At 57.8% G+C, this 26820-nt stretch overlaps 1 protein-coding gene across 3 annotated transcripts in view; it reads left to right on the forward strand.

Annotated features, from left to right (window-relative positions):
• Window positions 1–26820, forward strand: part of SLC39A11 (solute carrier family 39 member 11) — a 306424-nt gene that overhangs the window by 249208 nt on the left and 30396 nt on the right. For all 3 annotated transcript variants that reach the window (XM_036269192.1, XM_036269193.1, XM_036269190.1), the window contains exon 7: window positions 10550–10619. In XM_036269192.1, the coding sequence (XP_036125085.1) occupies window positions 10550–10619 (70 nt within the window). The remainder of the gene's footprint in view (window positions 1–10549; window positions 10620–26820) is intronic.

A 26820-nucleotide genomic window follows, 5' to 3' on the forward strand; every position in this document is an offset into this window, starting at 1 on the left:
TTCGGTTCCCACTAAGAGCACGTACCTCTGTTGCAGTTTGTCCCCAGCCCTGGTTGGGGTCATGTGGGTGGCAGCCAGTCGATATGTCTCTCTCACATCGATGTTTCTCTCTCTCTCTCTCCCTCCCCCTCTATCTGAACATAAATGCAAAAAATGTCCTTGGGTGTGGATTAAAATAATAATAATAATAATAATAATAAAATAAAGACACCCTAGCCCCTTCCTGACGAGCTTAGTCCTAACTGCCTTCTGGCTCCTCCCCATCTCCCCCTCTCACTGCCGACCTCCTTGTCCTCCCCTCTGCAGCCTGACTTCATCCGTCTCTTCACTAACACGTCACTGGCAAAGGTTTCCTGTAACTTATGTCCAGACAGATCCACAGCCCTTCTCTCATTTCTCTCGCCTGTGGCCCCGCAGCGAGTTGATGCCAGCCCCGCCTCACCGCTGTTTACTCCTCCCTCGGGGCCCCTGCTTGTGCGTGGACCCGAGCTCGACCTTCCTCATGGAGAAGCCAGCACTGAGTGTCTTCATGACAGACGGGCCTGCCTACCCGTCACGGTGTCGTGTGGATAGACCGAGGCGGGCCTTGTGGGCGGGTGGACCAGTGTGCTAGCGTCTAAATAACAGGTTCACACTTTTCTTCTGTACTTGGGCCCTCTTTCCAGTCTGTTTCCACCCACCCACGTGTGTGGATTCGTGTGTCTGGTACGTGCACGCTCGCCCCGCACACACTCCCCGGCCCCTCGCTGCACCCCGGGGTGTGTCTGAGCCCCTGCACGAGTGAGAGCCGATCTGTCCCTGAGACAGGCTCCATCCCTCCACCTCACGCTCCAGGCCTGCCTGTCACGCCCGTGTCTCTGCCTAGCGAGCAGCTGTGTGAAGAACAGGTATTAGATCATTTTCAGCACGTAGTGCTGTTGTATCTCCAAACGGACGGCACGTCACTGTATTATCCCTGCACCTTCTCTGCGTCGGTCCTTTCTCACCCGCTCTGCCCGATGCCAATGGGAGAATTAACCTCGTGAAATGAAATGTGAGATTTGTCGGAGAGCCTGCTGGGGAAACAGACCTGTGTGACCGCAGACGGAGCCCTGTCTGGCTGCCTAATCAACCTCGTCCGTGTCCGTGAATACGCTCCCAAAGCTGAGGATCCCCAGACATTTCAGGACAACTCACAAAGTAGGAAAGAAAGACCCAAGTAATAGGACCACCTGCCCTGGGGGAACACAGCCCAAGAGACCAGAGAGAGGAGCTCAGCATTTTCAGGAGTGTGTCCAGCGGACTGAAGTGGATATTATCACAATTATAAAGGACAAACTGAAGAAAAAGGAGAATCAGGAAGTAAGAAAGAGTCCCTCAAAGTTGATAAGAGAATTGCCGATTAAGAAGTTAGCCCTGGTCGGTTTGGCTCAGTGGTTAGAGTGTTGACCTGCGGACTAGAGAGACCTGGGTTCGGTTCCTGCTAAGGGCACGTACCCCGGTTGCAGTTTGTCCCCGACCCTGGTTGGTGTTGTGTGGGTGGTGACCACTCGATGTGTCTCTCTCACATCAATATTTCTCTCTCTCTTTTCCTCCCTCTTTCCCTCCTGCTCTATCTGAAGATAAATGCAAAAATGTCCTCAGGTGAAGATTAAAGAAAAATAAAAAATAAAAAAGTTAAATGGATAGGCTGATGAGTGTTCTAGGTGAGAGGCCACGCCGGTCATTGGGAAGGTCAAGTGGAAAACAGCCTCTGACGGACACACGTTGGAGATGGAAAACGTGAGCAGACATGCAGCGCCGTTTCGCGGTGAAGAGACCAGCTTTGCAGATCGAAAGGAGGCACCCAACACTGAGCCGAATGAACAGGGACCCTCCCCACTGAGACAGGGCTTCGTGACATTTCACAGCCCCGAAACCAAGATGAGACACCGTGAGGAGCCCGCACGGAGGGAAGTCAGCTTCTCTATGCGGAGCTGAGCATCGGACGAGCATCAGACCCCTCAGCCACGGGGCTGGACGCCGGAAGGGGGTGGACCAGTGCCCTCAGCCAGGCATCCAGGCGAGGTCCTTTGGGACCTAGAGTTTGCTTTTAAAAAAATATTTTTTCTTTATTGATTTGAGAGCGAGAGGAAGGGAGAGGGAGTGAGAGACAGGAACATTGATGAGAGAGAAACATCAGTTGGCCGCCTCCTGCACGCCCTCTACTGGGCCTTGAGCCCAAAACCTGGGCGTGTGCCCTGACTGGAATCGAACCAGCCACCTCTGCTGCATGGGACGGCGCCCAGCCACTGAGCCACACCTGCGGGCGGACCTAGATTTTTCTATCAGACCAAATGGCTAAGTCAGCAGAGCAAAACCGTGCTCATGTATTCAAGGGCTCAGAACTTCACCACCCACTCATCTCATGAGCTGAGGGGACCCTCTGACGACATGCAGAAGGGACAGGAGAGAGGGCACGTGGCTTGAGGAGGGTGACATCGCAAATACTCTGACTCCTCTTCTGTGAAGTCCCTAGAGAGGGCCGCTCTCCGCCGTAGAGATGGAAGAGTTCTGGGGGTGGATGGAGGCGATGGGTCTACAAAAGTGGGGACGCACACGTGGTCAGGTGGTAAGTTTGATGTCGTCGGCATCTGCCGCAATTAAAGGTGACCCCATAAAGAAGAATCGGAGAATCTCATTTAGACCCAGAAGACGGGCAGAAAGTCCAAAAGGATCAGGACAGAATCCACTGGGCGTTGCTTCTTCCAACAGTGTTGAGAGTTTAAAGCCTTAGGGCCCTGTTCCGCCCTTTTCATCCAACCTGACCACGGAGAGACTGATGTGTGACCCCCCCCCACACCCCCACCCCCACCCCACCCCGACATCGTAAACACACTGCTTGTCGGGATAACGCTTCTGAACCGGGTCTGAGCCCGGGCGGAGGGGGCCCGGCGGAGGGGAGCGTCCGCAGCCCGGTGCCCGGGGCTCTGAGGGGCAGGAGGGGGGCTGGCAGAGGCAGGGGTGGAGGCTGTGAGCTGTGTTCCCCCCGTGTAGAAGGAAGGCTGAGCAGAGTCGGGGTGTTAAATGAGAGACCAGCATTGTGGACAGACGGTCTGGCTCAGGCCTGCGGTCAGGTGAGAAGGCAGCAGATCCCTCCGCCTGGGGAGAACCGCTACCCTCCCGAGAACTGAAGCCAGGAGTGGCCCAGGGTCGTCCACCTCCGGGCGGAGCTAGGGGTGGGCAGGTGGAGATCGGGGTGTCTATTACTTTAGAGTGATCGGTTCTCAATCTGCAAGTCACGACCCCTTTGGGGGTCCAATGACCCTTTCACAGGGGTTGCCTAAGACATAACAGTAGCAAAATTACAGTTATGAAGTAGCAACGAAAATAGCTTTATGGTTGGGGTCACCACAACATGAGGCCCTGTATGAAGGGTCGCGGCATCAGGAGGGTTGAGAACCTGCTCCAGACCCCTTAGAGCATTTTGGAACCGTTATTTTCTAGCTGTGGGAGATCACGTTGATGAAGAAGGAGCATCGTTTAAAAGACCATTTTATTTTTAGTTTCAAAACAAGAATGTAAAATGAAGGCTTCACGAGCCGGAAATCTTGGAAAAAGTGAAACCGGAAAAGGGTCTTCAAATCCACGGAGATAAAGCGACAGGAGGTGGTGTTCGTGAGGATTCGAACAGAGGGACCCGGCACGCCGTGAGGGGGGGGGGGGGCACGGGGACCGTTCCCCAGTCTCTGACAGCAGCACCCGCTCCGAAGGCTGTGGGAAGGACCACAGTAGATCACCCCGCAAAGAGCCCCGACGGCCCCAGAGGCTGCGTGGTAGCCGGGATGTTAGCCAGGCGGCCCAGGCTCGGGCCTCGGGGGCATTCCCATGGCATGTCCTTCTACCTTGAACTCAGCACATCAGACACCACATTCATCTGCTGTTGCCAGGTCAGCTCCCTGTCCCTCTCCCCTCAGCTGATGCCATCGTGCTGGTCTCCTGACGTCCTCTCCGCGTGCCGTCGCCTTCCCGGGCTCTCCTCGGGCCGGGCACCTGCCGCTCGCGCCCTGTGGCCGGCCCTTGCTCTCACCCGCCCCCTCCGTGCTGACAGGCAGCCACCCTCCCTTCTCTCCCCAGATCCCAGCTTTTCTCCCGTGTCAGCCTTGCTGCCAAGACCTCTTCTTCTGAGCATCGAAGCAGAGGAGTGTTTCTAGTTCTGCGTCTGAAAGAACCTTCTGGCCAGATGGGAACCATGTCTCTCACCTCTGTCTCTCTCGGGACCCCGCATCTGATGGTCATTTGACAGATGTCACAGAGGGCGGGTGCCCAGGTGCACATCCTTGCCGGCATCCCCACTGCTCCCGTGCTCGGGTCCTAAACAGGGAAGGAGGCCGACCGGTCCCTGAACAAAGAAGTCAGGGTGACGCGCGTGAGAAGGAAGGACCGCGCAGCCTGGACGTCGTCTCACGGGCTGCGAGACTTGGGTTTGAGGCTCGACCGTTTTTAACCCCGGAGGACCTGTTTTTATCAGTTGTGCAAGGTTTGGGCAGGATTAAATTAGGTCGTGAATCTAAACAGTGCCCGGGACACAGTTCGGCTCAGTTGTTGAGTCTCTTGGTCACACCTTGCAGGGCAAGAACTCACCAGGTGCCCGGTCAGCCGTGGCCGGGAGGACAGGTTCACACCCAAGGCCATGACCGCAGGGCCCCACCCTGTGGAGCCGGCCACGTGGCCACCACTGCCCCAGGTGTGGAAGGCAGGCAGTCTCTCTCTGTTAACTGACTTCGCTGTGAAATGCTACTGCTCCCTATGAGAAAAATAAGCGCCCCCCGCCCCCCCTAGATATAAGCGCTGAATTATACACCTGCCATCGATGTAGCAAAACAGGATAATGATCTGAGCCGGCAGAATCTTTTCTCCCTTCTTTAGAAACACTGCAGTGGGCGTGAGCGTGGGAGTGGCTCCTGAACCGGGGCCCCAGGTGGGTCATCACCCTGAAAGCACGTCAGGGCGGGTGCTGCTCAGAGCTCTCAGTGAGCTCAGGCCCGCAAACCGCAGGGATCACACCGGGAGTGAGGAGAGGGACCCACCGCAGCCCGGGCATGTGGGTGGGGTGCCTGGAGCCAGCCAGGCCCTTCTTCCGGGGCTGCAAGATCCCCGGTCAGGAGAGTGCCACTCTCTGGGTTCCCCTGGAACGCAGACCGGGGAGGACGCCAGCGCCCCAGGCAGGGCCTGCTCCCCTCTGCCCCATCCCAGGAAAGCCCAGTGGGGCCTGGAGAAGAGCCCTCTTCTGGGGCCAGGAGAGAGCCGGCTGCCCCTGCCCGGGCCCAGGCCCGCGAACGTTCTCAGCCTCGGGCCTCCAGCCAGGGGGGTCTCTGGCTGAGTTCCCCCTGTGCCTGCCTTCCGGAGGTTTGTGAACCTTGGACATGGGGATGGAGCCACGGGGTGGCTTTGGGCCGTGCACTCCCGTCTTGACTGGGAGGGACTCCTTTCCATCTCTGAGAAGTCCTTCCCGAACTAGGACCCGCAGAGAGAGCCCTGTGAGCTGGGGAAGGGGGGGACCCTTCCGCGTTAGGTGAGGTACGGGGAGTGGGGGTCTCCCCTGCAGAGCCTCCATCTGCAGCCCAGGTCTCCGTGGGGGGAGGGGGAGGCCCAGCTAGAGAGCCAACGTGCCTTCGCTGATTGGGAGACACAGCGCAGGTGGTCAGTGTCTCCTAGAGCCCCAGAGGACCTGTTAACCTACAAGGCCCCCAGAACATCACCGTGTCCCCCACAGGCTGCGAACTCGGCAGATCAGAGCCACCAGAACGGGGCCTTTGGAGGTGGGGGAAGGGAGCTCGGCTTAGGTAGCGGCAAGCCCAGGCCTGGCCACAGCAGGGGTGTGGGCCGGGGGCGTGGGCCGGGGGCGTGGGCCGGAGGCGTGGGCCGGAGGCCTGAGTCTGGGCAGCAAGCAGGACTCCTCGGCCACAGCAGCTCAGCATTTTCTGTAGCAGTGAAGGCCTCTCCCCTTTTCTCCTTGGGAACACCGGCATCTCGGTTGTCACAAATAAATTGTGGAAAGCAAATTAATCCACTCCCGGATGTGGGTGTCTAGCAGGACGCCTTCCCTTGCCGGTGGAAGAAAGGCCGCGTCAGGCTGTCCCCACTCACACCCCTGAGGCGACGCCTCCCACTGTCGCTGGCCGTGGGCCCCGTTCCGGGAGGCAGGGTGACTGGAGGTAGCCGTTTTCGGGGTCCCGCGCTGTGTGAGTGGAGCCCAACTGGACCCAGTGGAACATGTCAAAAAGCACCATGTCCCCCTTGCACCCGTGAGTTAGGAAATGGTTTTGGAATCAGGCGGATCCGTGTGAGCGCATCTTCAGTTACCAGCATGTCCTGAGAAACTCCAAGATGTGACTTTTTTGATATTGGTGAGAATTTACACTCACCGCCCCTCTTCTGCAGCACCTCGATCTTTCATGCTCCCCGGCGCTGGCCTTCACCCAGTCCGAGCAGCAGTCAGTCGTGTGTGTTGGGCGAGTGGGTCCACCTGCTTTTTCAAGAAGGCGACGCCCCTGCACCCCGCCAGACTTCGGACCCCGGTCCCCGGCACGTATCCCCCCTCTGCACTGAGTCCGTGGCGGTAGCTGTGGACGGGGCGCGGCTTACTAATGAGGCTCCAGCCACTGAGGGTTTTGCCCTAGTTCCCTTCCTCGTTTGCACTGTTGCACGAACACCCGGGGGTGGGCTGTAGCTGGCGTGTTCTCCTCCGCTCCGTCCCCACCCGGAGGGTCTGCTGACGTTCAGTACCTGCCGTGATTCTCTGATTTCGGGTCTCTCCCGCATGCGGGGCTTGCCCTGGTTCCTCGTCCGTTTGGCTCTCGGGTACTTTTCCACCTTCAGACACGACCACAGTTCCCGTCTCGTCTGCCATGACCGCTCCTTCCTCCTCCCCTTTCTAAACCACAGGGAAACGTTGGCAGCGTGTGCTTTTGGGGCAGGGGGTGGGGGTTCCCTCCCCTTGGAGCCCCAGGAGAGCAGGGAGGAAGGGCCAATGGGCCAGGGTCCACATGGCCATGGCCAAGGCGTAGGGCGGGACGGAGAGACAGTGCCTGGCTTTGTCCCACCTCTTCAGGAAGAATCGCAGAGGCCGGCTGCCTGAACCTGGGAGAAAGCCACAGCCCAGGTCATCGGACGGGGTGGGGAGGGGAGACTGAGGCTCAGGGCCGGGCTCTGCCCTCCACACTGTGAGCCCCTTCTCCCTCCGCCCCCCAGCCTCCCAGAGCTGCTGTGAGCTTTTCAGCGCACATGCGCTGGGCTTCCTGCTTATCGTGGGTCCTACTGCTCCGGGCTGCGCTACAGCTTACATGGAAAACGGATTAGAGCAGAATCTTTAACGAAAGAGCAGACAGCTGGTGTGTACCGCTGAGAAAAATCACCCAGGTTTTTTCGCGGGGAGGGGTGTGTCCCTCCTCAGGAACCACCCCTGCAGTGCCCCCGGCTCTGACACCTCTCCCAGTGGCCACCTTTGCCCTGGGAGTGGGCTGTGGTCTCCACTGTGTTGGTCTAAAAGAAACTAGCAAGCCCGGCCGGTGAGGCTCAGTGGTTGAGGACCGACCCATGCGCCAAGAGGTCGCCGGTTCGATTCCCGGTCAGGGCACATGCCCAGGTTGTGGGCCTGATCCCCAGTGTGGGGCATGCAGGAGGCAGCTGATTGATGTTCTCTCTCATCGATGTTTCTATCTCTCTCTCCCTTCCTCTCTCTCTCAAATCAATAAAGAAGCTGGCGAACAGTAGGTTTGTAAGCACTGGGCTCCCTGAAGGTAGCAGGTGGCCAGCTGGCGGCATCTCCCATGTCCTCTGGCTCTGTTCTCATAACCGTGCACCTGGGCAGCTCCCGAGATTCCGAGGCTGCCTCCTCCCGGCTGGATAGATTGTCCGAAACCCTTCGACGTGCCCGTCATAGCCCGTCTTGAAATTCAGTCCCCACCGCCATCCGGCACCTCCCCGGGGCATGTTCTTGCCCACCCCTCTCTGAAGCCTGTCAGGTACATTGGACAAACCGGGAACGTTGCACAGGTGTCCAAGCTCCTCCCTGGGGCCGTGACTTCCACCCTCGGAGGCGTCTCTGGAAGAGAAGGGAGAGAAGAACCAGCCATGGAGAGCGCAGAGCCTGGCCCTGGAGTCACAGCCCACCTGGGCTCTCAGCATCTCGTCACCTTTCCTCTCTGGGCTGTGGAGTGGAGGTGACAGTTCTCACCTTGGGTTCATGGGTAACGCTCCGACCCAGGGCCTGGCATAAAGAGCACCCCCTCCCCCCATTTCTCAAGGGACAGGCCGCAGAGAGGCTAAGACCTTGAATACAAGGCCAGCTTGGGAACCTGGTCCTGAGAGGAGAGACTTGATGAAGGAAGACTTCATCGCCACCAGGAACCTTAAAAATAAGGAACAGCCCTGGCCTGTTTGGCTCAACGGTTAGAGCATCCACCTGCGGTCCTGAGAGACCTGGGTTCGGTTCCCGCTAAGGGCACGTACCTCGGTTGCAGTTTGTCCCCGGCCCTGGTCGGTTGTGCAGGTGGCAGCCACTCGATGTGTCCCTTCACATCGATGTTTCTCTCTCTCTCTCTGTTCCTCTCTCTCCCTCCCACTCTACCTGAACAAAAAATGGAAAAATGTCCTCGGGTGAGGATAAAAAAAAAAAAAATTTTAAAAATAAGGAGCGATTGTAAAGCCTCACTTTTGAAAAGTCCGATTGATCTGACCGTGTTGACCCGGCCGGTCACGTCCACCGACAGCTTCTGGAAGGAGTCTTGAGGGGCGTGCGTCCTGCCTGCGGGGAGCCTGCCCAGCGCCTCGACGCGGCCGTCCGGTTTGGGAAGAGCCCTTAGCCCCCGGCTTCTGAGTCTGGCCCACTCACCCTCACTCTCTCTGGGGTTTCCTCCACCTCTGAAGTCCCAGGGCTCTGAATTCCATGGTTGCCTATTATGCGAAATACAGGAAGATTCTGGGTGGGGCACCGGCATCTCAGATTCTCAACCCGTAGCCTCTGGTGGTCACAGTTACCCCATAAAGTCCCTGCAGGGAGATTGAAGCTCAGGACACGTTAGGCCATAGCAGGTCGGCGGGTGAACCGGATTAGGTCGCAGGTGAACTCGTACACCCTAACACAGGTCAAGCCCAAGGGGCCGTTGTCCCCCGTGCCTCCTGGAGTCATTGCTACACTCCTGAGTCCTTGGCCCACTCGGAACAGGGCGCAAGGACAGAAACAGGGAGTTAGTTCAAAGAGACAGTGAACCCCGAAAGAAGACAAGCCCTTCTCACACAGTAGGTCTCCCCTTCGTCATAACAAAGGTTCCTCCTGGTCCCCAAAGCCCTTGGTCTTGAACCGGACCAACGCCGGTCATTCTGTTTCCTGTTTGGATGGAGGCTGACTCCCCCTGGATGTTGGGAACTGTCTTCACATTCTGTCCTACCCTACTGGTCCCAGGCACTGGGACAGTTCCTTTGTCCCCCAGAGCCTTTACCTCGCCGTCAGTTACTTGTAGCCTCCCTCCCTTCCGTATTGATCACAGCGTGTCGGTGGACTTGGGAAGCGCACAAGCTTCACTGGACAGGACTTGGAGAATCTTCCTGTCCGTCCCCAAGCTTCTAGCTGGACTACAGCCAGGCCACCTCAGAGTAGACTGTGACCCTCTCGACCCTCTGAGGCTGGTTCGTCCAATGTCTGCAGTGACAGCATTGGGCCACCCTATGGACCGCAGATGTCTTGATCATGAGCTAATAAAACCCTGCACAGCCCTGGCCGGTTTGGCTCAGCGGTTAGAGCGTTGGCCCGCGGACCAGAGAGTCCCGGGTTCGGTTCCCGCTAAGGGCACGTGCCTCGGTTGCAGTTTGTCCCCAGCCTGATTTGGGGTGGCAACCAGTCGATGTGTCTCTCTCACATCGATGTTTCTCTCTCTCTCTCTCTTCCTCCCTCTCTCCCTCCTGCTCTGTCTGAAGATAAATGCAAAAATGTCCTCAGGTAAGGATGATAAAAAATAATAATAATAATAATAATGTGCCCTGGCCGGTTTGACTCATCGTTTGGAGCGTTGGCCTGCAAACCAGAGAGTCCAGGGTTTGGTTCCTGCTAGGGGCACGTACCAAAAAAAATTTAAAAAAAAAATGAAACCCTTCACATTTAGCTCAGGGGTCATCGAACTGTTTCTGTGAAGGGCCAGGTGGTAAATATGTCAGGTTTCCGGTCCGTACGTCTCTGCCACAACTACTCATTTCCGCTGATGGAGCGCAGGACCAGCCACAGACAATCCGTCAACTGCCGTGTGCCAATAAAACTTTATGGATGCACACTAAAATGATACAATTTTTATGTGTCATGAAATAGTCTTTGATTTTTTTTTTTTTCCTTCAGCTACTTAAACGTGTAAAACGTGTCCTTGGCTCTCAGGCCACGAAACGTGAGCGGTGAGCTGGGTGCTGCCGACCCCGGCGTAGGCTCCTACCCTGTGGGTTTGTCACTGGCTGCCTACCCAGCCTCACCGGACACAGCGAGGGCCGTGCGCGTTCCTGCAGCGACCCCTGACCCCGCCCGCCCTTCTCGTGTCTGTTTCAGAGGGCCTCGCCGTGGGAGTGGGATTTGGAGCTGTGGAGAAGACGGCGTCCGCCACCTTCGAGAGCGCCAGGTAAGCCGCTGCCCTGGCGCAGGGCCGGCACCCGGGGGGCTCCGGGGGGCTCGTCACCCAGACCAGCACCCACCTGCGCAGGGCCGGCACCCCGGGGGGCTTGTCACCCAGACCAGTGCCCAGCTGCACAGGGCCTGGCACCCTGGGGGGCTCTGGGATGCCCGTCACCCAGACCAGCATCCAGCCGCGCAGGGCCCGCACCCCGGGGGGCTCCGGGATGCCCGTCACCCAGACCAGCGTCCAGCCGCGCAGGGCCCGCACCCCGGGGGGCTCCGGGATGCCCGTCACCCAGACCAGCGTCCAGCCGCGCAGGGCCCGCACCCCGGGGGGCTCCGGGATGCCCGTCACCCAGACCAGCGCCCAGCCGCGCAGGGCCCGCACCCCGGGGGGCTCTGGGATGCCTGTCACCCAGACCAGCGCCCAGCTGCACAGGGCCAAGCCTGGCGACGGTGGGGAGGAGGGCAGGCGACGCTCACACCTGTGAGACGTGCTCCCCAAGAAGCAGGTTCACGTCAGCTCTCCCAGGTGGGTGAGCTCCTGGCGACCGCTCGTACTCTCTCAGTGTGTCAAGACAGGAGGCTCGGGGTCAGATACTTGGCGGGGGAAGATGTGATTTTTGGTGGTGCACACGCCATGCCGTACACAGATGATGCATCGTAGACTCGTACACTCAAAGCCTGCATGGCCTCATCCACCAGTGTCACCCCCACAGACACACACACCAGACTAAAGACAAACACGTAGCGTGGGTGCTGCCCAGAGACCCGTCTCCAGGGCATCCGTTCTCCCCACTACCGCCCCCTCCTCGAGGAGCCGACTTCCTTCCCGTGACTTTATAGTCCACGTATTTGCTGCTGGAGCCCAAGCTGATCCGCAGCCTCGATGTTTCTCCTGAACGTGTCCTTCCGGACGTCTCTGGCGAGATGTTCCATAGGATCTCAGGAGTTTCCACGGTTGAGCTTAGTTCTCCATCTGGGCTCCTGCAGGTCCCGCCCCCCCCCCCCCCGGGGCCAATCCCCCCTTGCGCTCAGCCGACCAGGAGACCCCCTGTCATCCTCATGTTCCCTCAGCTCCCCAGACAGTCACCAGGCTCTGTACATCCGTCCCCTCTTCTCCCTCCTTGAATTAAATGGGGCCTCGTTAAGGCCACTAACAACCTTGGGGCCCTAAAGGGGACTCATCCGTGGGTCATCCTGGAGATGAGCTCCACCTGGCTCCCCTGTGCCCCAAAACCATGACTACTGCCGCCTCCAGGCTGAGGGCAAACGGGACCAAGCCTTCCGTCCCTAGGTGGGGCGCCCCAGTGCCTTCGGGCGACGAAGGGGCCACGATAATGAGTGGAGACGGTTGGGTGGAGACCACTGGGTGTGGTGAGGGCAGAGGAGCCAATGGCTCGTGGATCCGCATCACTCTACAAACATAATTCCGGTCGAAGAGGTGGCCCGGGGCCCCGGGTGGCTGATGTCTGCTTCCGGCTCGTCCCTCTGCCTCCTGACTGCGGCAGTCTCAACGCCACTTCTTTTGCTAAGACACCACCTCCTTCAGCGCATCAAGAACTGATTTCTCAGGGAGCCCCTTCCCCCGCCTTCCGGTCTCTGCACCTGCGCGGGGCCTCCTGCCTCATCGCCTGGCTTCAGGGGCTCCCTCCGCTGGCGTGAGCCCCGCGTGGTCAGTGTGGCCACCGCCCATCACCGAGTGCTAGTGCCGCGTGCCAAGGGACGTGTCTGCTCCCGGAAGCCCGAGCGTGCGCGCCGGCGGGGTCTGGGTCGAAATGCTCTGTCCTCAGCTGCTCATCCCGCCTGCCAGCCTGCCAGCGCCCTGCCTGCCCCCCCGGCCAGCGCCATCCCCTAAGCTGAGGCCGTGGAGAAGTCAGAGGGGCCTTTGGAATGTGGGAATGTCGCCCGGCAAGGGCTGGTCCCCAGTGCTCCGCAGGTGGTTTCTCTAGCACCAGGCGCGGGGCCGTGAGGTGGGCTCCTTGGCCTGGGCACAGCCATTTTGATCTCGGCTTCTGCGTCGGCCTGCGGACCAGAGAGTCCCGGGGTCGGTTCCCGCTAGGAATGCGAGTCGGGCAGCATCCAGGCGAGGAGCCCCGAGCGCTGACCCCAGAGCATCCACGGGCCAGGCCTCCCCGAGTGGGGCCGCGCGCTGTGACGTCTGTGCCCGGAGCAAGATGCTCAGGCTTTCTGTCTGGCGGCCGCAGCGCCCGCGACATCAGGGTGTCAGCTCCCGTGTCCCTCTGTTCTGTCACCACACTCTCTGCCATCCTTGTCAATATTTCTGAACCAAGCAGAGCAAACGCCTTCCCAACCAGCCCCGCCCTTCCCTGGACCAAGCGGAATGTCCCCGAGTTACACCCCCCTGGGACCCTCGGGCCGGGCCTGGACGGGGCAGCCGGCCTCTGCCAGGCAGCGTCCCGGGAGATATCCACGCCACCACCCTCCACCCCCGGGCACGGCCTGTGGGGCAGAGCCGCGTCCTGGTGGGAGGGGCGGGCTCCCTGTGACGGTCCCTCGGCAGACCCCACCCTGCAGCCTTTGCCTCACTCAAAAATCCGTGTTTAGTTCGTGACGTGGGCTATTCCTTTCCGAACGCCTGTGATCTTACTCTTGACGGTAAGATGCCGAGCAGGCCCCCCCCACCCATCAAGACTGCCCTTAGCTCCAGCCACAGACCTGGGTTAGTGGGGGGCTAGGGGGTGGGGAAGGGAGGGGGAAAGAAAGAGAGGCTGACTGCTGGGGGAGGGGTGCAGAAGCAAAGTCATCAGATGCTTAGACACATCCTTTAGGAGAGAGGTTTTGCTCTCTCAAATCCCAGTTCTGGGGGGATCAAGAAGCGGCGCCCCTCTCCCTGGAGAGGTTAAAACGAAAGGAATGAAGACGGACAGCAGGTGGGTGCTGATCACAAGAAAGGGTGTTCCAAGCTGAGCATCAGGCAAAGCAGACTGGGAGGCGGGAAGACATAGAAAGAAGAGAGGTCAGCACGGTGCGAGGAGAGGGGACAGGCGAGGACCCTGCAGCGACCCCGCGTTCTCGGGCACCTGACAACACAGGCCTCAGACAGCTGAGGAGGAATCGTCAGAACTGCAGGGAAAACAGGCGGGACCTCCGTCGGGGTGGCTGAGCGCCGTCCCCCCTCTGACTCCGATACAACAGAGAAAGCGGATTAAAGACTCAGCAGGTTGTGCCGAGAACCCCGGCCCCGCCGCTGGGAACCTTACCTTCTTGCTCAGCACGCGTGTGCGTGTTTTCTAAGTCGATTAGAGCACTGACCACAGAGGTCAGACCAGACCCCGTCACCACCGTGCAGACCACAGTCTGTGACCCGAGTGCCACGTAACTAAAGTCGACGACACGAGGCAGAATGCTGTTAGTGGGCAGCAGAACCCGTAGGCACCGTGAGCAGCACAGGCAGGTCCGCGGGAGGGCTGCCGCCCACATCGTCTAAAACCAGGGGCCACGGGCACGTTCTCCCCTCGGCGCTTCACAGAGTGGGCGCACGTCATGCGGAGGGTGGGGACAGTCAGCTCGGCTAGGCGGAGATGGCGGGGAAGGTCATCCGGTGAGCAGGGAGGTCCCAAGGCGTTGTCAGGGCCGGTGGATAGATGTTCCCACGGTGCTGTGGAAGGGAAGGCTGATGCGTTGGCACCTGTGCTGGTGCGGACGCAGGGAAATGACACTAACCTGGCCCGGCCGGGGTGGCTCAGGGGATTGAGCGCTGTCCCATGGACTGGGAGGTCCCTGTTCGATTCCTGGTCAGGGCACGTGGTTGGGTTGTGAGCTCCGATCCCCAGTGGAGGGCGTGCAGGAGACAGCCGATTGATGCTTCTCTCACATCAGTGTTTCTTTCTCTTTCTCCCTTCCTCTCTCTCTAAAAAAATCAGTAGGAAATATATTTTAAAAAGAAATAAACGCTGACCTGGCTCCCATGGAATGAATCGGGAGGAGGAGGTAGACCTACCGTGTGAAGAAACTTGGCCTTCGAACCGATGTTTATTGACCGCGCAGAGCTGTGTGTTGTAGCCGCCACCAGAGGGATGCGAGGAGGCGGGGACGCAGAGGGACCAATGGCAGGAAGAGGTTTCAAATGCAGGGCCACAGACAGCACCAGCTGGCTTTGTTGGCTTTGTTGTGCGGGAGGAGAGGGTGGACTCTAGTGCAGGCGTCAGTCTGGGACACGCAGGTAATCTCGTGGCGCTGTGGAAGGGGCCGCGAGGGAGGGAACGGTTTTCGTGGATCTGGGAAAAGAGACGAGTTACCCAGCAGGCACCTGGGGTCCACGTGGACCAAGCCAGCTGAGCCAGGCAGATGGTCCTGCTCATGGCCAACGTCGGCCCAGCACCGTCACTGTAAACGAAACTGTCGGAATGCAGCCGGACCCATAACATCCATGTGGTCGGTAGCTCCTTGCTCCCTGGGTGGCTGAGTTGCAGGCTGACGCTGAAGTTACTGTCCGGCCCTTCACAGAGACGGTGTGGAGACCCCCAGTTCAGTGGACACGGCCCGTAGTTTTAGTCCTGATTCATCATCCCACACCCTGACAGCAATGATCAGTTTTTTACGACTTCCGTCTGTTTTCTTTTAATCCTCACCTGAGGATATTTTTTCATTGATTTTTAGATAGAGTGGGAGGGAGGGAGAGAGAGAGAACCATCCACGTGAGAGAGACACGTCGACTGGTTGCCTCCCACACGACCTTGACGGGGCGGGGGGGGGGACCGGGGATCAGACCTGCAACCCAGGTCCGCGCCCTTGACCAGGAATCGAACTCCAGACTTCCGTCCAGGACTGATGCTCTCACTGCGGAGCCAAACCGGCCAGGGCGTGACTTCCGTCCGTTTATTATGCATCTGAAAGCAGGAGGTTCTCTCCTCTCACCACGGGCATCGGAAACACTCACAGGAAAAGAGAAAAGTAAGGAGAAAATGCTCTCAGGAGGTGCTGTGTAGGCCCCAGCAGACCATGCGTGTGTGTGGCTGCTGCCATCTAGTGTTCAGACGCTGTTACTGCACCACCTTTCTGGGGCCCTCTCCAGCATTCTCGTCCACCCTGGCCAACCTCCTTCCTCACTGGTTGGCTTGCATGGGGGCATTCACTCACAGTTCCGCCTCCCCTGACGGATGAAGAATCTCAGCCAGCAAAGGGCAGCCCGTAGCTCAAGGGAAACACAGCCTGCTTCGTTTTGATCTAGGCCCTCGCAATTTCTTTTGGTTTCACTACAAAGAAATTCTTCCCAGCGCGTGTCCCCGGGGAGTTGGCTGCTTGAGCAGTTCTCCTTTCTGAAGTGTCATTACCCCCCAGAGAGCATGTTTTCCAGGAAGGAAACACGTCCTCAGCTCTCATTTAACACAGCGGCTGGCGGGATTCACACCAGCAAGGAGGGCAAGGTTATTCATGCCTCAACATCGGGCCCCATGCAGTTCTTGTTCAGTCTTCCACCAAGTGTCATCCATGGCCACGCCCTGACCGACAGGGACGGCAGGTATCCTGGGGCAGGCTGCGTGTCGCAGAGGGGGCTGGCTGCACACCTTGCCGCGCGCCACGGACAGTCCACACAGCCCATCCCCACCACACGCTGTGTCTGGGTGCTGGACAGCATGAGCCAGTCGGGGTCCTGGGCAGGACGCACGCCCAGGGAAGCCAGAGCCCAGCCTGGTCTCCCTGGTGAAGTCTTTAGCCTGAGAAGTGCAACCCCAGCTTGTGAAGTCAGGAAGGAGCCTAGGGGAGGAAGTTCTTCCACACATGGACCCAACCATGCCCAGGCCTTTCTCTGCAGAACAGCACACCCTCTCCTTGCCCCCTCCCCCCTCACCCCTCCCGCTCTTCCATCACTGCAGCGGAATTAGACGTAAATCCTTATGCTGTTGTTTATTTGCAGTAGCAGGTTGAGTTCTCAATTTTATTGTATGCAAACAAGCCCTTCTCTTGAGCCCTTCCAACTGCCTAGCTTGTAATTGGAGAGTAGGCTGTAGGCAGCGCCTCTCAAAATGTTCTCTCCAGTCCTCCCACACAGTGGTAGCCTCACCTTGAATCTTTAGAGGCGGTGGAGTCTGCCAGTGCTGGCAGGCAGGCAGTGGCTGGCGGGCAGCGCCCCCATGTGGTAGTTCTGCATCATCGCTCGGTGGGTGGCGTGCAGGAAAGGACCAAGCAGGTGCAGAAAGCAAGGGAGAGGTGTTGATGCCTGAGACGGTGCGCGGCTGGCGTGGAAGTCACACCTGCAGAACTTCAGGGCCATGCACATATGTGTGCACATTCGTAAAAACGCTCTGTGTGTTTTCAAAAGAGTAGCATCTGCACCTCCCAGCTCTTTTGACCCTGATATTTCATCCTTCATAGAATTCAGCGCTGACAAGCGTCCACCATCATCCCACGTCAGAGATGTAGCTTTTTGTGACCCTGCACCGGGAGGAAGAAGTAATGGGGAGTGGGCAGTGGAAGGGCAGGGGGCTACCCCTACCGCTCTGATTCTCCCCACCAGCAGAGGAAAACAGGTGTTAAGAGTCCGAACTTCACCACACCCCCAAATCATTAAGGTTTTTATGCCATTTTAGGGGGGCAACACACTTATTTTTGTAATGACTTTTAAAAGGAGAATGTCACTTATGTACCTATCATTCCTAGACGTAAAGAGAAAGGACTCAAAGCCTGCCAGCCACTCGGGCGAAGCCAGGCCATGAGGCCGTTTCTCACGGACAGTTTTAGCTCACAGATCATCGAGCCATAGACGTATCTGTCCGTTCAGTGCACAGAGGTGTCACTGAGCCCAGTGTGTGGCCAGACCATGGTTTGTAGATCCGGTTGTTCGACGGTGGGCATTTGGGGCATTTCCACTGTTATAAATAGGGCTTCCGGGAGCGCTCACATTTTCCCGCCTCTCGGGCACGTACCTCGGAGCCGGATTGCCGAGTCGTGTGGTAGCTCTGTTAACGCTTTGGGAAAGGCAGCTCTAATAAATGCCCTAATGTGCCGGAATAAAAGGAATCGGATTAGGCCAGGAGTTTGTTTTAATCTGGAAAGGTCCACCCCCCACACGTTGTCCCAGCAAGAGCCTTCCGCGGGGCTTCTCCCCCCCTCTCGGCCCTGGAACCACGTGATGACAGGTGCTCCCGCCACAGGTGACCTCACCCAGCTCGAGCGCTTGCTGTGTGCATCTCCCCTGTGCCCTTCACCTCCATTCTCTGACTCATCACCCGAGGTGAGACCGTGAGTAGCCCCATTCTGCAGGCTAGAAAACTGAGGTGCTGAGAGGCGCGTTGTCCACAGCCCCACGGCCAGCAAGGAGAAGAGCCCGGAGTGCTCCCAGCTCTGTGCCGGGACGCTCCACGGCCTGCGAGGGGACCGTTGGGTCAGGCGGGTGAGCCGCCAGATGAGAGGCCCGGCCGCACTCGGGTCTTGCTTCCCACCGAGCGGCCTTCGTTGCAGACCCATTTGTGGGTGTGGGGTTGAGGTGTGACTTCTGGAGCTAGACCACCTGGGATCAGATCCTGCCTCTGCCGCTTTTCTTGTTTTCTCTCCTGTGCTTCCGTTTTCTAACCTGCAAAATGGGACAAATAATAGTATCTGAACAGTTGTCCCGAGAATGAACAGTTCTGTAGGCAAAGCCCTGGGACAGCGCCTGGGGGATAGGGAGGCCGTGCACCGTGTGGTGGTGTTTGCTTACTGGCCCGCTCCTGACCGACGCTGCGAGAGCAGCCCAGCCCATCTGAGCCGCCTGGGTTCCGGGACAGGCTCTCCCAGCCGACGGATGTTCAGAGTGGCTTCCACAGCCTGCGTGGACCCCGCGTGCCGGCGGGGGGCCCAGGTGCAGCCTGTGTGGCTGGACCACCTTCGCTTCTGCTCGCCTGGGTCTTGGGCTCCACGCGCCTTAGCGTCCTTCCCTCGATTTCCCCCTGACCCCCCCCCCCCCGCCCCGGCTGCCGTTGCTGCCCTGTCTGAGTGCACCCCCTGCTCCGGGTCTGCTTGGTGAACGTCCTCCCCGGCACCGTGCGGTGCGCCCTCTTCGCGTCCTCTTCCCTCGCCTGGCACAGAGCCTGGCTGCCTCTTCTGTTCTCCGTGCAAACCCAGGACCAGGCTGTGCTCTGCCTCAGGGGTGCTGATGGCCTGGAACCCCCCAGATGGCTCCCTGAGCTGCCTTCCTCCTGTTCCCCCTCAATACCTGGACTCGGGTCCAGGCCCCTCCAAGGTGACCACACGGTCACACTCTCAGAACGAGGAGGGAGGCACCGGGCAGCCCTCTGTCTGCCGAGCACCCGCTTTTCCCGTCAGCTGCACAAGGGGCCGTTTATGCTGCACACCCCTCCCGCCACACTGGCCCTGCCACCCCCACCCAAGTCCCTGGCGACTGGGCTGGGCATCTTGGCACAGGCGGATCTCTACACAACGCGCACTCTGTTTAGCCCGAAGCCGGCCTGGGGAGGCGCAGAGCCCCACGGCTCCCCGAGACCAGCAGGGGGATTTCTCTGTGGCTCTCCCAGGCGCTGGAGATGACGTGTGCTCTCCGCCCCGGTCGCTGCCCGGTCCACCCTCCGCTCAGCTGTGACAAGCAACTCGTGGCAGAAAGCGTTTGTGTTTTCCGGAGCGATCGCTGAGGGAGCCCAGGTCCCCCGGGGGAGCTCCAGGCCTGGCCGTGGGCAGCGGGCTTCTTGTCACGGCATTTTGCCTGGGGAGCTGACAGAGGCACCGGGCGCTCCCAGGGGGGTGAGCAGGGACAGCTGTCATCCTGAGCTGTCTGCACGCTTCACTCTGTCCGCGGCCACCCCCGTGTGGAGACGAGGGTGTGGGGCCTGGGGACTGTCTCTGAGGCCCTGCGTACGGCACGTGGCGCGTAACCGAGGCCTGTCTGACGCAGCAGCTGGCGAGTCGGCCACCCCCGCCAGCTCTCACCCACCCCGCCTCGAGCAGCCCCGGCCCATCCTGGGACCAGCCTGCTCTCCGTGCTCCCCGCGCAGACCCTGGGCTCCCGGACTCGTGTGTTTGCTGATCCTCAGCGCCCCCACGAGGGGGAAATGGGCACCCTCCTTTACAGAGGGAACACACCCAGAGGCACACAGCGCTGAGGGGCGGAGGCAGGATTCGAACCCAGGCAGCCTGGCCCTGGAGCCCGTGCCTTTAACCAATGCCCTCTCCTGCCCCCCAAGTCTCCCGTGCTGCTGTGACCAGAGAGGCTCGAGAACGCCCCCGGAGTGGCGTAGGAAACGGGGTCAGCTCAGCCGGGAGGGTCCGACCTGCTTCTTGTCTGCCGGGCTCACTGGGCACGTGGGGAAAGGGAAGGACGTCACACTCCCCCGGGAAGGACGTCACACTGCCCCGGGAAGGACGTCACACTCCCCCGGGAAGGACGACACACTGCCCCGGGAAGGACGTCACACTCCCCCGGGAAGGACGTCACACTGCCCCGGGAAGGACGTCACACTGCCCCGGGAAGGACGGCACACTCCCCCGGGAAGGACGGCACACTCCCCCGGGAAGGACGGCACACTCCCCCCGGGAAAGACGGCCTCTCTGGCCAGTCTCCCTGCGACGCGCATTCACGTGGAGGACTGTCGAGCACGCTCCGCCGCGAGATGCCGAGGGAGGGGCGGGCGGGGACCATCGGTGGCCGCTGCCACCCCGCACCTCCTGGGAAGCAGGTGGACGGCTGGGCCGGGTCGCCGGCAGGAGGGACTCCCAGGGAAGGCTCTTCCTGTGCTGTGGGTTCCAGGATAAGAGGCAGCGGCTGGCTGAGTAGGAGCCCCAGGTTTTCAGAACTAAGGTGTTGTGGCCACATTACGTCCCCCAGAAAGGCACGTCGAGGTCCCAACCCCCAGTGCCTGTGGGTGTGACCTTACTTGGCAGCAGGGTGTTGGCAGATGTGATCAGTTAAGATGAGGTCACAGTGGATTAGGGTCGGCCCTCGCTCCACACGATGGGCGTCCTCATGAGACGAGGGGAAAAGCCCCACGCACGGGAGGGGGGTGCCGAGTGACGACACTCAGACACACAGGGGCCCCTCCCGCCCCGATGACAGGCGGAGGTTGGAGTGATGCAGCCACAGGCCTTGAGAGCGGGGGGCTGCCCACCGCCCCAGGAGCAGGAGGAAAGGAGGGTCCCTCCCGGGAGCACCGCCCCGTTTAGGCCTTGAGTTTGGGCTTCCGGCCTCCAGGACCCTGAGGATCTGTCTCTGCTGCCGTGAGCTCCCAGTGGGTGGTCCTCTTACTGCAGCTGCTGAAACTCAGACATGGGGTCTCCCACCTTCCTCCCACCCCCACGGGGCTTTCTCAGTTCCCCCCACCGTGGACACTAAGCCCTGAGCATCACTTTAAAAAAAAAATTTTTTTTTCTTTATTGATTTTAGAGAGAAACATCGATGAGCGAGAACACTGATTGGCTGCCTCCTGCATGCCCCCCACTGGGGATCAGGCCCACGGCCTGGGCATGTGTCCTGACCGGGAATCGAACCGGTGACCTCTCGGTGCAGGGGTCGATGCTCAGCCACTGAGCCACACCGGCCGGGCTGAACATCAGTCTTTAATCCGCATTCTGTTCCATCCCGATGCATTTTGTTTCCCCCGCCCTTTCGTATTGTATTTTAGGAGGAGGTGAAGGTTTTGTGTTCTCCCCAGCCCCCCAGTCTCTCTGTTCACTGTGGATCTGACTGGAGGGACGCAGTGGCTGGCTCCTTGGTGCAGACGCCGGCCCAGGGCATCAGCGCTGTCCCCGCACTGGAGCTATTAAACCGCCCTAAGAAAGAGGCCTTTGTCACGGGGAGCGCGGCCCTCGGCTCAGAAACAGGGACAGATTGTGCCAGAAAACAAACAACAGAAAAAAAAGGTTCGACCACAGAATTCTTTGGGACTTCAGTCATCAGCCTCTCGCTTGTTCTTAAAAGACAAATTTCCTTTCTCCGGGGTAATTCCATCGGATAGGTCGTCAGGATTTAATTCTGTCCAGGACGGAGGGGGGCCCTCCCCGGCCCATCTGCGTGGCCTCCGCCCGCCCCCCCCTCGCATTACCTCATGCCTGCCGCCTGCAGGTTGGGAGCTGGGGCCCCACCGGCCTGCTCTGGGCGGCCGAGGGCCTGCGTGCCATCCTCTCAGCCCAGGGAAGGGAGCCGCACGGGGCAAGGGTACAAAGGCTCATGTGGCCCCCAAGTGGAAAGACTCCCGTTCCACTCGGAGAGACCTCAGGAAGCCTAGTTTCCTTCTGCAGGAGAAGGAGTAGAAGGACGGCACCTCGCCCAAAGCCATGCTGTTCGCTGACACCAGGCCACGCCTGCACGCCCAGGACCCGTGGTCACCGACGTGGCCCCTGGGAACAGCCGTGGGCCCAGAGCTGTCTGTCCGCAGAAGGTCCCTTCTTCCTCCCTCAGAACCAGGGTGCCCAGCGCTCTCTGCCAGCTCCTGTCCCCCACCGTCCTCCCCACACACGGGGTAGCATTCCCAGCTGCTGCTCGGGCGGTGGGCTTGGCACAGTTCACGGACTGCGTGGGGTGGGCCCACGGAGAAGGTGGAGAGGGGGGCTTTACCTGCGCCCCGGGCACGAAAGCCCGCGCCGGGAACACCGGAGCACACAGGGTCCAGGTCTGCCCTTCAGACACGGATCAGATCTCGGGCCAGGCCCCGAATCAGCATTTTAACAGGCTCCCTAGGGACACACCCACAGCTTGAGAGCCACGTTCTAGGAGGAAAGTAGGAAGGAGGGGGCCGCTGCCCCGTTTCTGTGGTCCCTTCTGGAGGGGGTATATGTTCCCCAAGCCCACGGCTTCCCTAAGTTGGGGGAGAGATGCACCCCTCAGCCATGCTGTGGTTTCCAGTGTGTATTCCCAGTTGCTGGGTCTTTTCATTTACTTTTGTTTCATTTGTTTTTGTTTTTTTTTTAAATGGAATTGTTTTCTTTTTTGTTTTGTTTTGTTAATCCTCACCTGAAGATATTTTTCCATTGATTTTTAGAAAGAGTAGAAGGGAGGGAGGGAAGGAGGGAGAGAAACATTGATGTGAGAGAGACACATCAATTGGTTGCGACCCCAACCTGGGCTAGGGATTGAACCTGCACCCTAGGTATGTGCCCTTGACTGGAATTGAACCCACGGCCCTTCAGTCCATTGGCTGATGCTCTAACCACTGACCAAATCCAGCCAGGGCTAGAATTGTTTTCTTCATTTCATTTTCAGGTTGCTCATTACTAGTATATAGAAATAAAATTTATTTGGGGTAGGGGGTATATTTATCTTGTATCCTGAACCCTTGCTGAATTAATTTATTAGCTCTAATCATTTTTGTATGTGGATTCCTTGGGATTTTCTATGTATAAGTTCATATTATCTTCAAATAGATATGGTTTTACTTTTTCCTTTCCGGTCTATATGCCTCATGCATTTTTTTTTTTTTTTTTTAACCTAATGGCTGACTGGATCCTGCAGTAAAACGTCGATGTGAAGTGATGAGAGTGGGCCTCCTTGTCCGTTTCATGATCTTAGGGGGAGAGTTTCCAGTCTCCCACCATCATGAGGTCAGCTGTGGGCTTTTCACAGATACTTTTTGTATCAGGTCGTTTTCTTCTGTCTCTCCTTCTTGAAGGTGTTCATCATGAATGGGTGTTGGATTTTGTCAAATGCTTTCCCTGCATCTATTAAGACGATGATGTGTTTTTTGTCTTGTGTTCTATTGCAGTGGTTCTCAACCTGTGGGTCGAATGACCCTTTCACGGGGGTCTCCTAAGACATAACAGCAGCAAAATTACAGTTATGAAGTAGCAACAAAAATGATTTTATGGTTGGGAGGTCACCACAACATGAACAGTATTAAAGGGTCATGGCACTAGGAAGGTTGAGAACCACTGTATTGGTATGGAATATCACATTGATTTTCAGATGTTAAACCAGCCTTGCATTCCAGGGTTAAATCCCACTTGACCATGATTTATAATCTTTCTTTTATGATGCTGGATTGGGTTTGCTAAAACTTGGTTGAGAAATTTTGCATCTGTATTCATAGGAGGTCTTGGTCTTTAGTTTTATTTTCTTGTGATGTCTTTGTCTGGTTTGGGTATCTGACACAGTAGATGCAGTCTGATTAGATATCGGAGATGCCAAAGACTGGACCCCGACTCTTTTTATATCTACAGCTCGGTCGATGTTAGTGCCTCTCACAGAGACTGAGAACAAGCATGCGTGTCGGTGTGGGTGTGGGTGTGGGTGTGGGTGTGGGTGTGGGTGTGGGTGTGGGTGTGGGTGTGGGTGTGGGTGTGCCAGGGGAGGTGGCTGGGGATGTGTGATCCTTATAAATGGAAGTGACGTCTTAAGAGGTGCTTGAAGACATGCAAGGTTTTCTTCTATCTTTTTTCTGTTCCTTGAGAAATTCTTTATCGATTTCTGATCTACCTCATAGCACACCTACATATATATATATATATATATATATACACATACATATATACTATATATACTATATATACATACATAAACACATATACACAGACACATACACACATATATACTATATATACATACATAAAATATATATACACACATTACACACACATATACACACATACACACACATATACCATACATATACATACATATACACACACACACACATATACTATACACATACACATATATAAAATACACACACACACACATGTTCATTCAGGACAGGCTCCCATTTTCAACCATAATCAACGTAACAATGGTTGGCGATGTGCTTTATGCTCTCTTTCGTGTGGACCCTTGGAAACCCAGTGTGCATCTTCCCCTGGTGGCACATCTCTGGATTTCCTGGGCTTGCGGCTGTCGCATTGGGTAGCGTAGTGCAGGCGGCGGTGCGAACCCTTGGCTGCACGTGGGCCTCACCCGGGCGGCTTTAACATGCTGACACCTGGGTCCCCCTGCAGGGCTCGGGGTCAGCTGGGCTGGCCTGGGCTGGCCTCTCAGGAGAGCACTGGTCCACTGGGCACTCTTCCGGGAAAGTAAGCCCTTCCCTCCGCTCTGACCAGACGGCTGCTCCCTCCCACCCCCCCGAGACTCGCGCCGTAAACAGAAATCAAGCAAGCTCCAACTTGGGTCCCGGGTAGAAGAAAAACAGAAACAGGGTGGTATTAAGTTCTGTCTGACAGGCAAGAGTGAACAGGCTGAAGCGCCTGTCTTCCCCGGGCCTGTTTACCAACAGGCTCAGCAGCTCCTCCTTCCGCCTCTACCCAAGGCCTGCAATGCGTTTCCTGTCCTCTGGGGACTGAGAAGCGCTGAAAACGCCGGTGCTTTGGCAAGGCCCGCTCTCCTGCCCCGGGTGCCACGGGAGCTTCTGGGGGGCGGGGGGGGGGGGCATCCCACGAGGAGCTCGGTTCCTGGAGGGGCTGGAGGGGGTGCACGTGACAGGGCCCCCAGGGTATCGTGACTTCTCCACACCTCGCCGTGCCCTGCTCTCGGCAAGCGAACCCTCCTTCTCTGCAAATAGAAACCAGCCCAGACAAACCGCAGAGATTCGGATTTCTAAATGCATCCAGAAAAACGTTGTTTCAGGGAAGTGGACAAATGAGGCGTGAGTAATTCAGTCAGCGGGAAAACAAACAGGGACGCCCCACATGTGAGACCCAGGGTGTTGGCAGGCAGCACCTGGGGCCCGCTGGCCCCTCACACAGCACACTTCCCAGGGATGGCACACGGCCGGAAGCGGCGTCGAGGGCCACGGGAGACTGGGAGGGTGAGCGGGGGACTGCGAACCCGGAGAGAAACAGATGGAGAATGGAGTCCCTGGGAGGGCGCAGGGCCCGCGCGTTCCCTGCTTGGATGGGCTCGGCCAGGAACGTGTGGAGACGTAACTGGCCCAGGCGGAAGCTTTCTGCTCTGAGGACTGAGCTGGGGATGGCGCATGGCCCAGCCTTTGCCACGAGGCTAGGTAGCCCCCCGTCACCCCCTTTACGCTGACCTTCGGGCAGAGGAGAAGGGCAGACCCGTCCACTCTTTGCTAGTCTCTCACCCAGAGCCCATAAAAGGTTGGGAGGGGCCCGGCCGGTGTGGCTCAGTGGTTGAGCATCTGCTCATGCACTGGGAGGTCCCGGTTCGATTCCTGGTCAGGGCGTGTGCCCAGTTTGTGAGCCAGATCCCCAGTGAGGGGCATGGGGGGTGGCCAATCGATGTTCTCTCTCATCGATGTTTCTTTTTCTCTCTCCCTCTCTCTTTCTCTAAAATCAATAAAGAAAAAATAAATAAATAAAAGGTTGGGAGGGTACACTGTAACTGGGAATGAGAGTCGGTGCGGTTCGATGAGCGACTCACAGGGGAACACATTCCATGAATTTGCCAGTGACATTCACAGATAATCAGCTGTGCTGCTCAGTATGGTGTTTATAAAGTCAACCGCATTTCCTGTCTTGGCCTAAAGTTTCACCTCCTTTGAAATAAAGGCATGGAGAAAGGGACCAACCTTCTCCTCTCTCTGTTTTTAATGAGTATAGTGCACCTTGGCAGCTGTTTTCATGAGATGTTTTTTGGTTTTCATTGATAACATTTGTAAGAAGCAGAACCACAGTTCATAGTGTTCTAAGCTAAAAATAGAATTTGCTGGTTCACAAAGCTGAGGAGTCCAGGGACACTGGCTTCAGGCACAGCTTGATCCAGGGGCACAAATGATATCGTCATGCCTCTGCTTATTGTCCTCTCTCTCAGCTCTGCTGTCCTCAGTGTTGGCTGGATTCTCAGGTTCTCCTTGGTGGCACAGTGTCCGGCTTCCTGGTGACAGCTCCTGCTCCATGTCCTCCCAGGTTCAAGTCCAACAGAAGTAGGCCATCTCTTCTCCGTCGCTCCCTTGGGGTCTGCCTGGACAAACCTATAGAACATACTGAACCACTGACTGTGACTCGAGGGTTGGAATTACACCCATTGTCCAGAGTAGGATTGCAACACGCTTCCCGGAGCTCAGGATGGAGCCTCGGCTGAACCCCACAGGTTGAGAGTGGGGGAGCAGGGTTCCCTGGGGGAGCTGCCGTGGCACCCTAAAGTGCAAGGGGGTCCTTCATGGCTGTGTCCATCGTTCCTTCACAGAGAGTGTCCTTGCGTGCAGAAGTTACATCACATTTGCGCCTCGCTGGACCCCTTGGAGGTCGTGTGGAAGCAAAATGCTTTGTAAACTGCTCATCCTTTTTTTTTTTTTACTGTATTCCTTAGGACCCATGAATGTAGCTGCCTCCTTTGCTCCTTCAGCCTAAATGTCTGACGGACTGGGGAGTCA

This window comes from Molossus molossus, unplaced genomic scaffold, assembly GCF_014108415.1.
Source record: "Molossus molossus isolate mMolMol1 unplaced genomic scaffold, mMolMol1.p scaffold_m16_p_19, whole genome shotgun sequence".
Classification (NCBI taxonomy): Eukaryota; Metazoa; Chordata; class Mammalia; order Chiroptera; family Molossidae; genus Molossus; species Molossus molossus.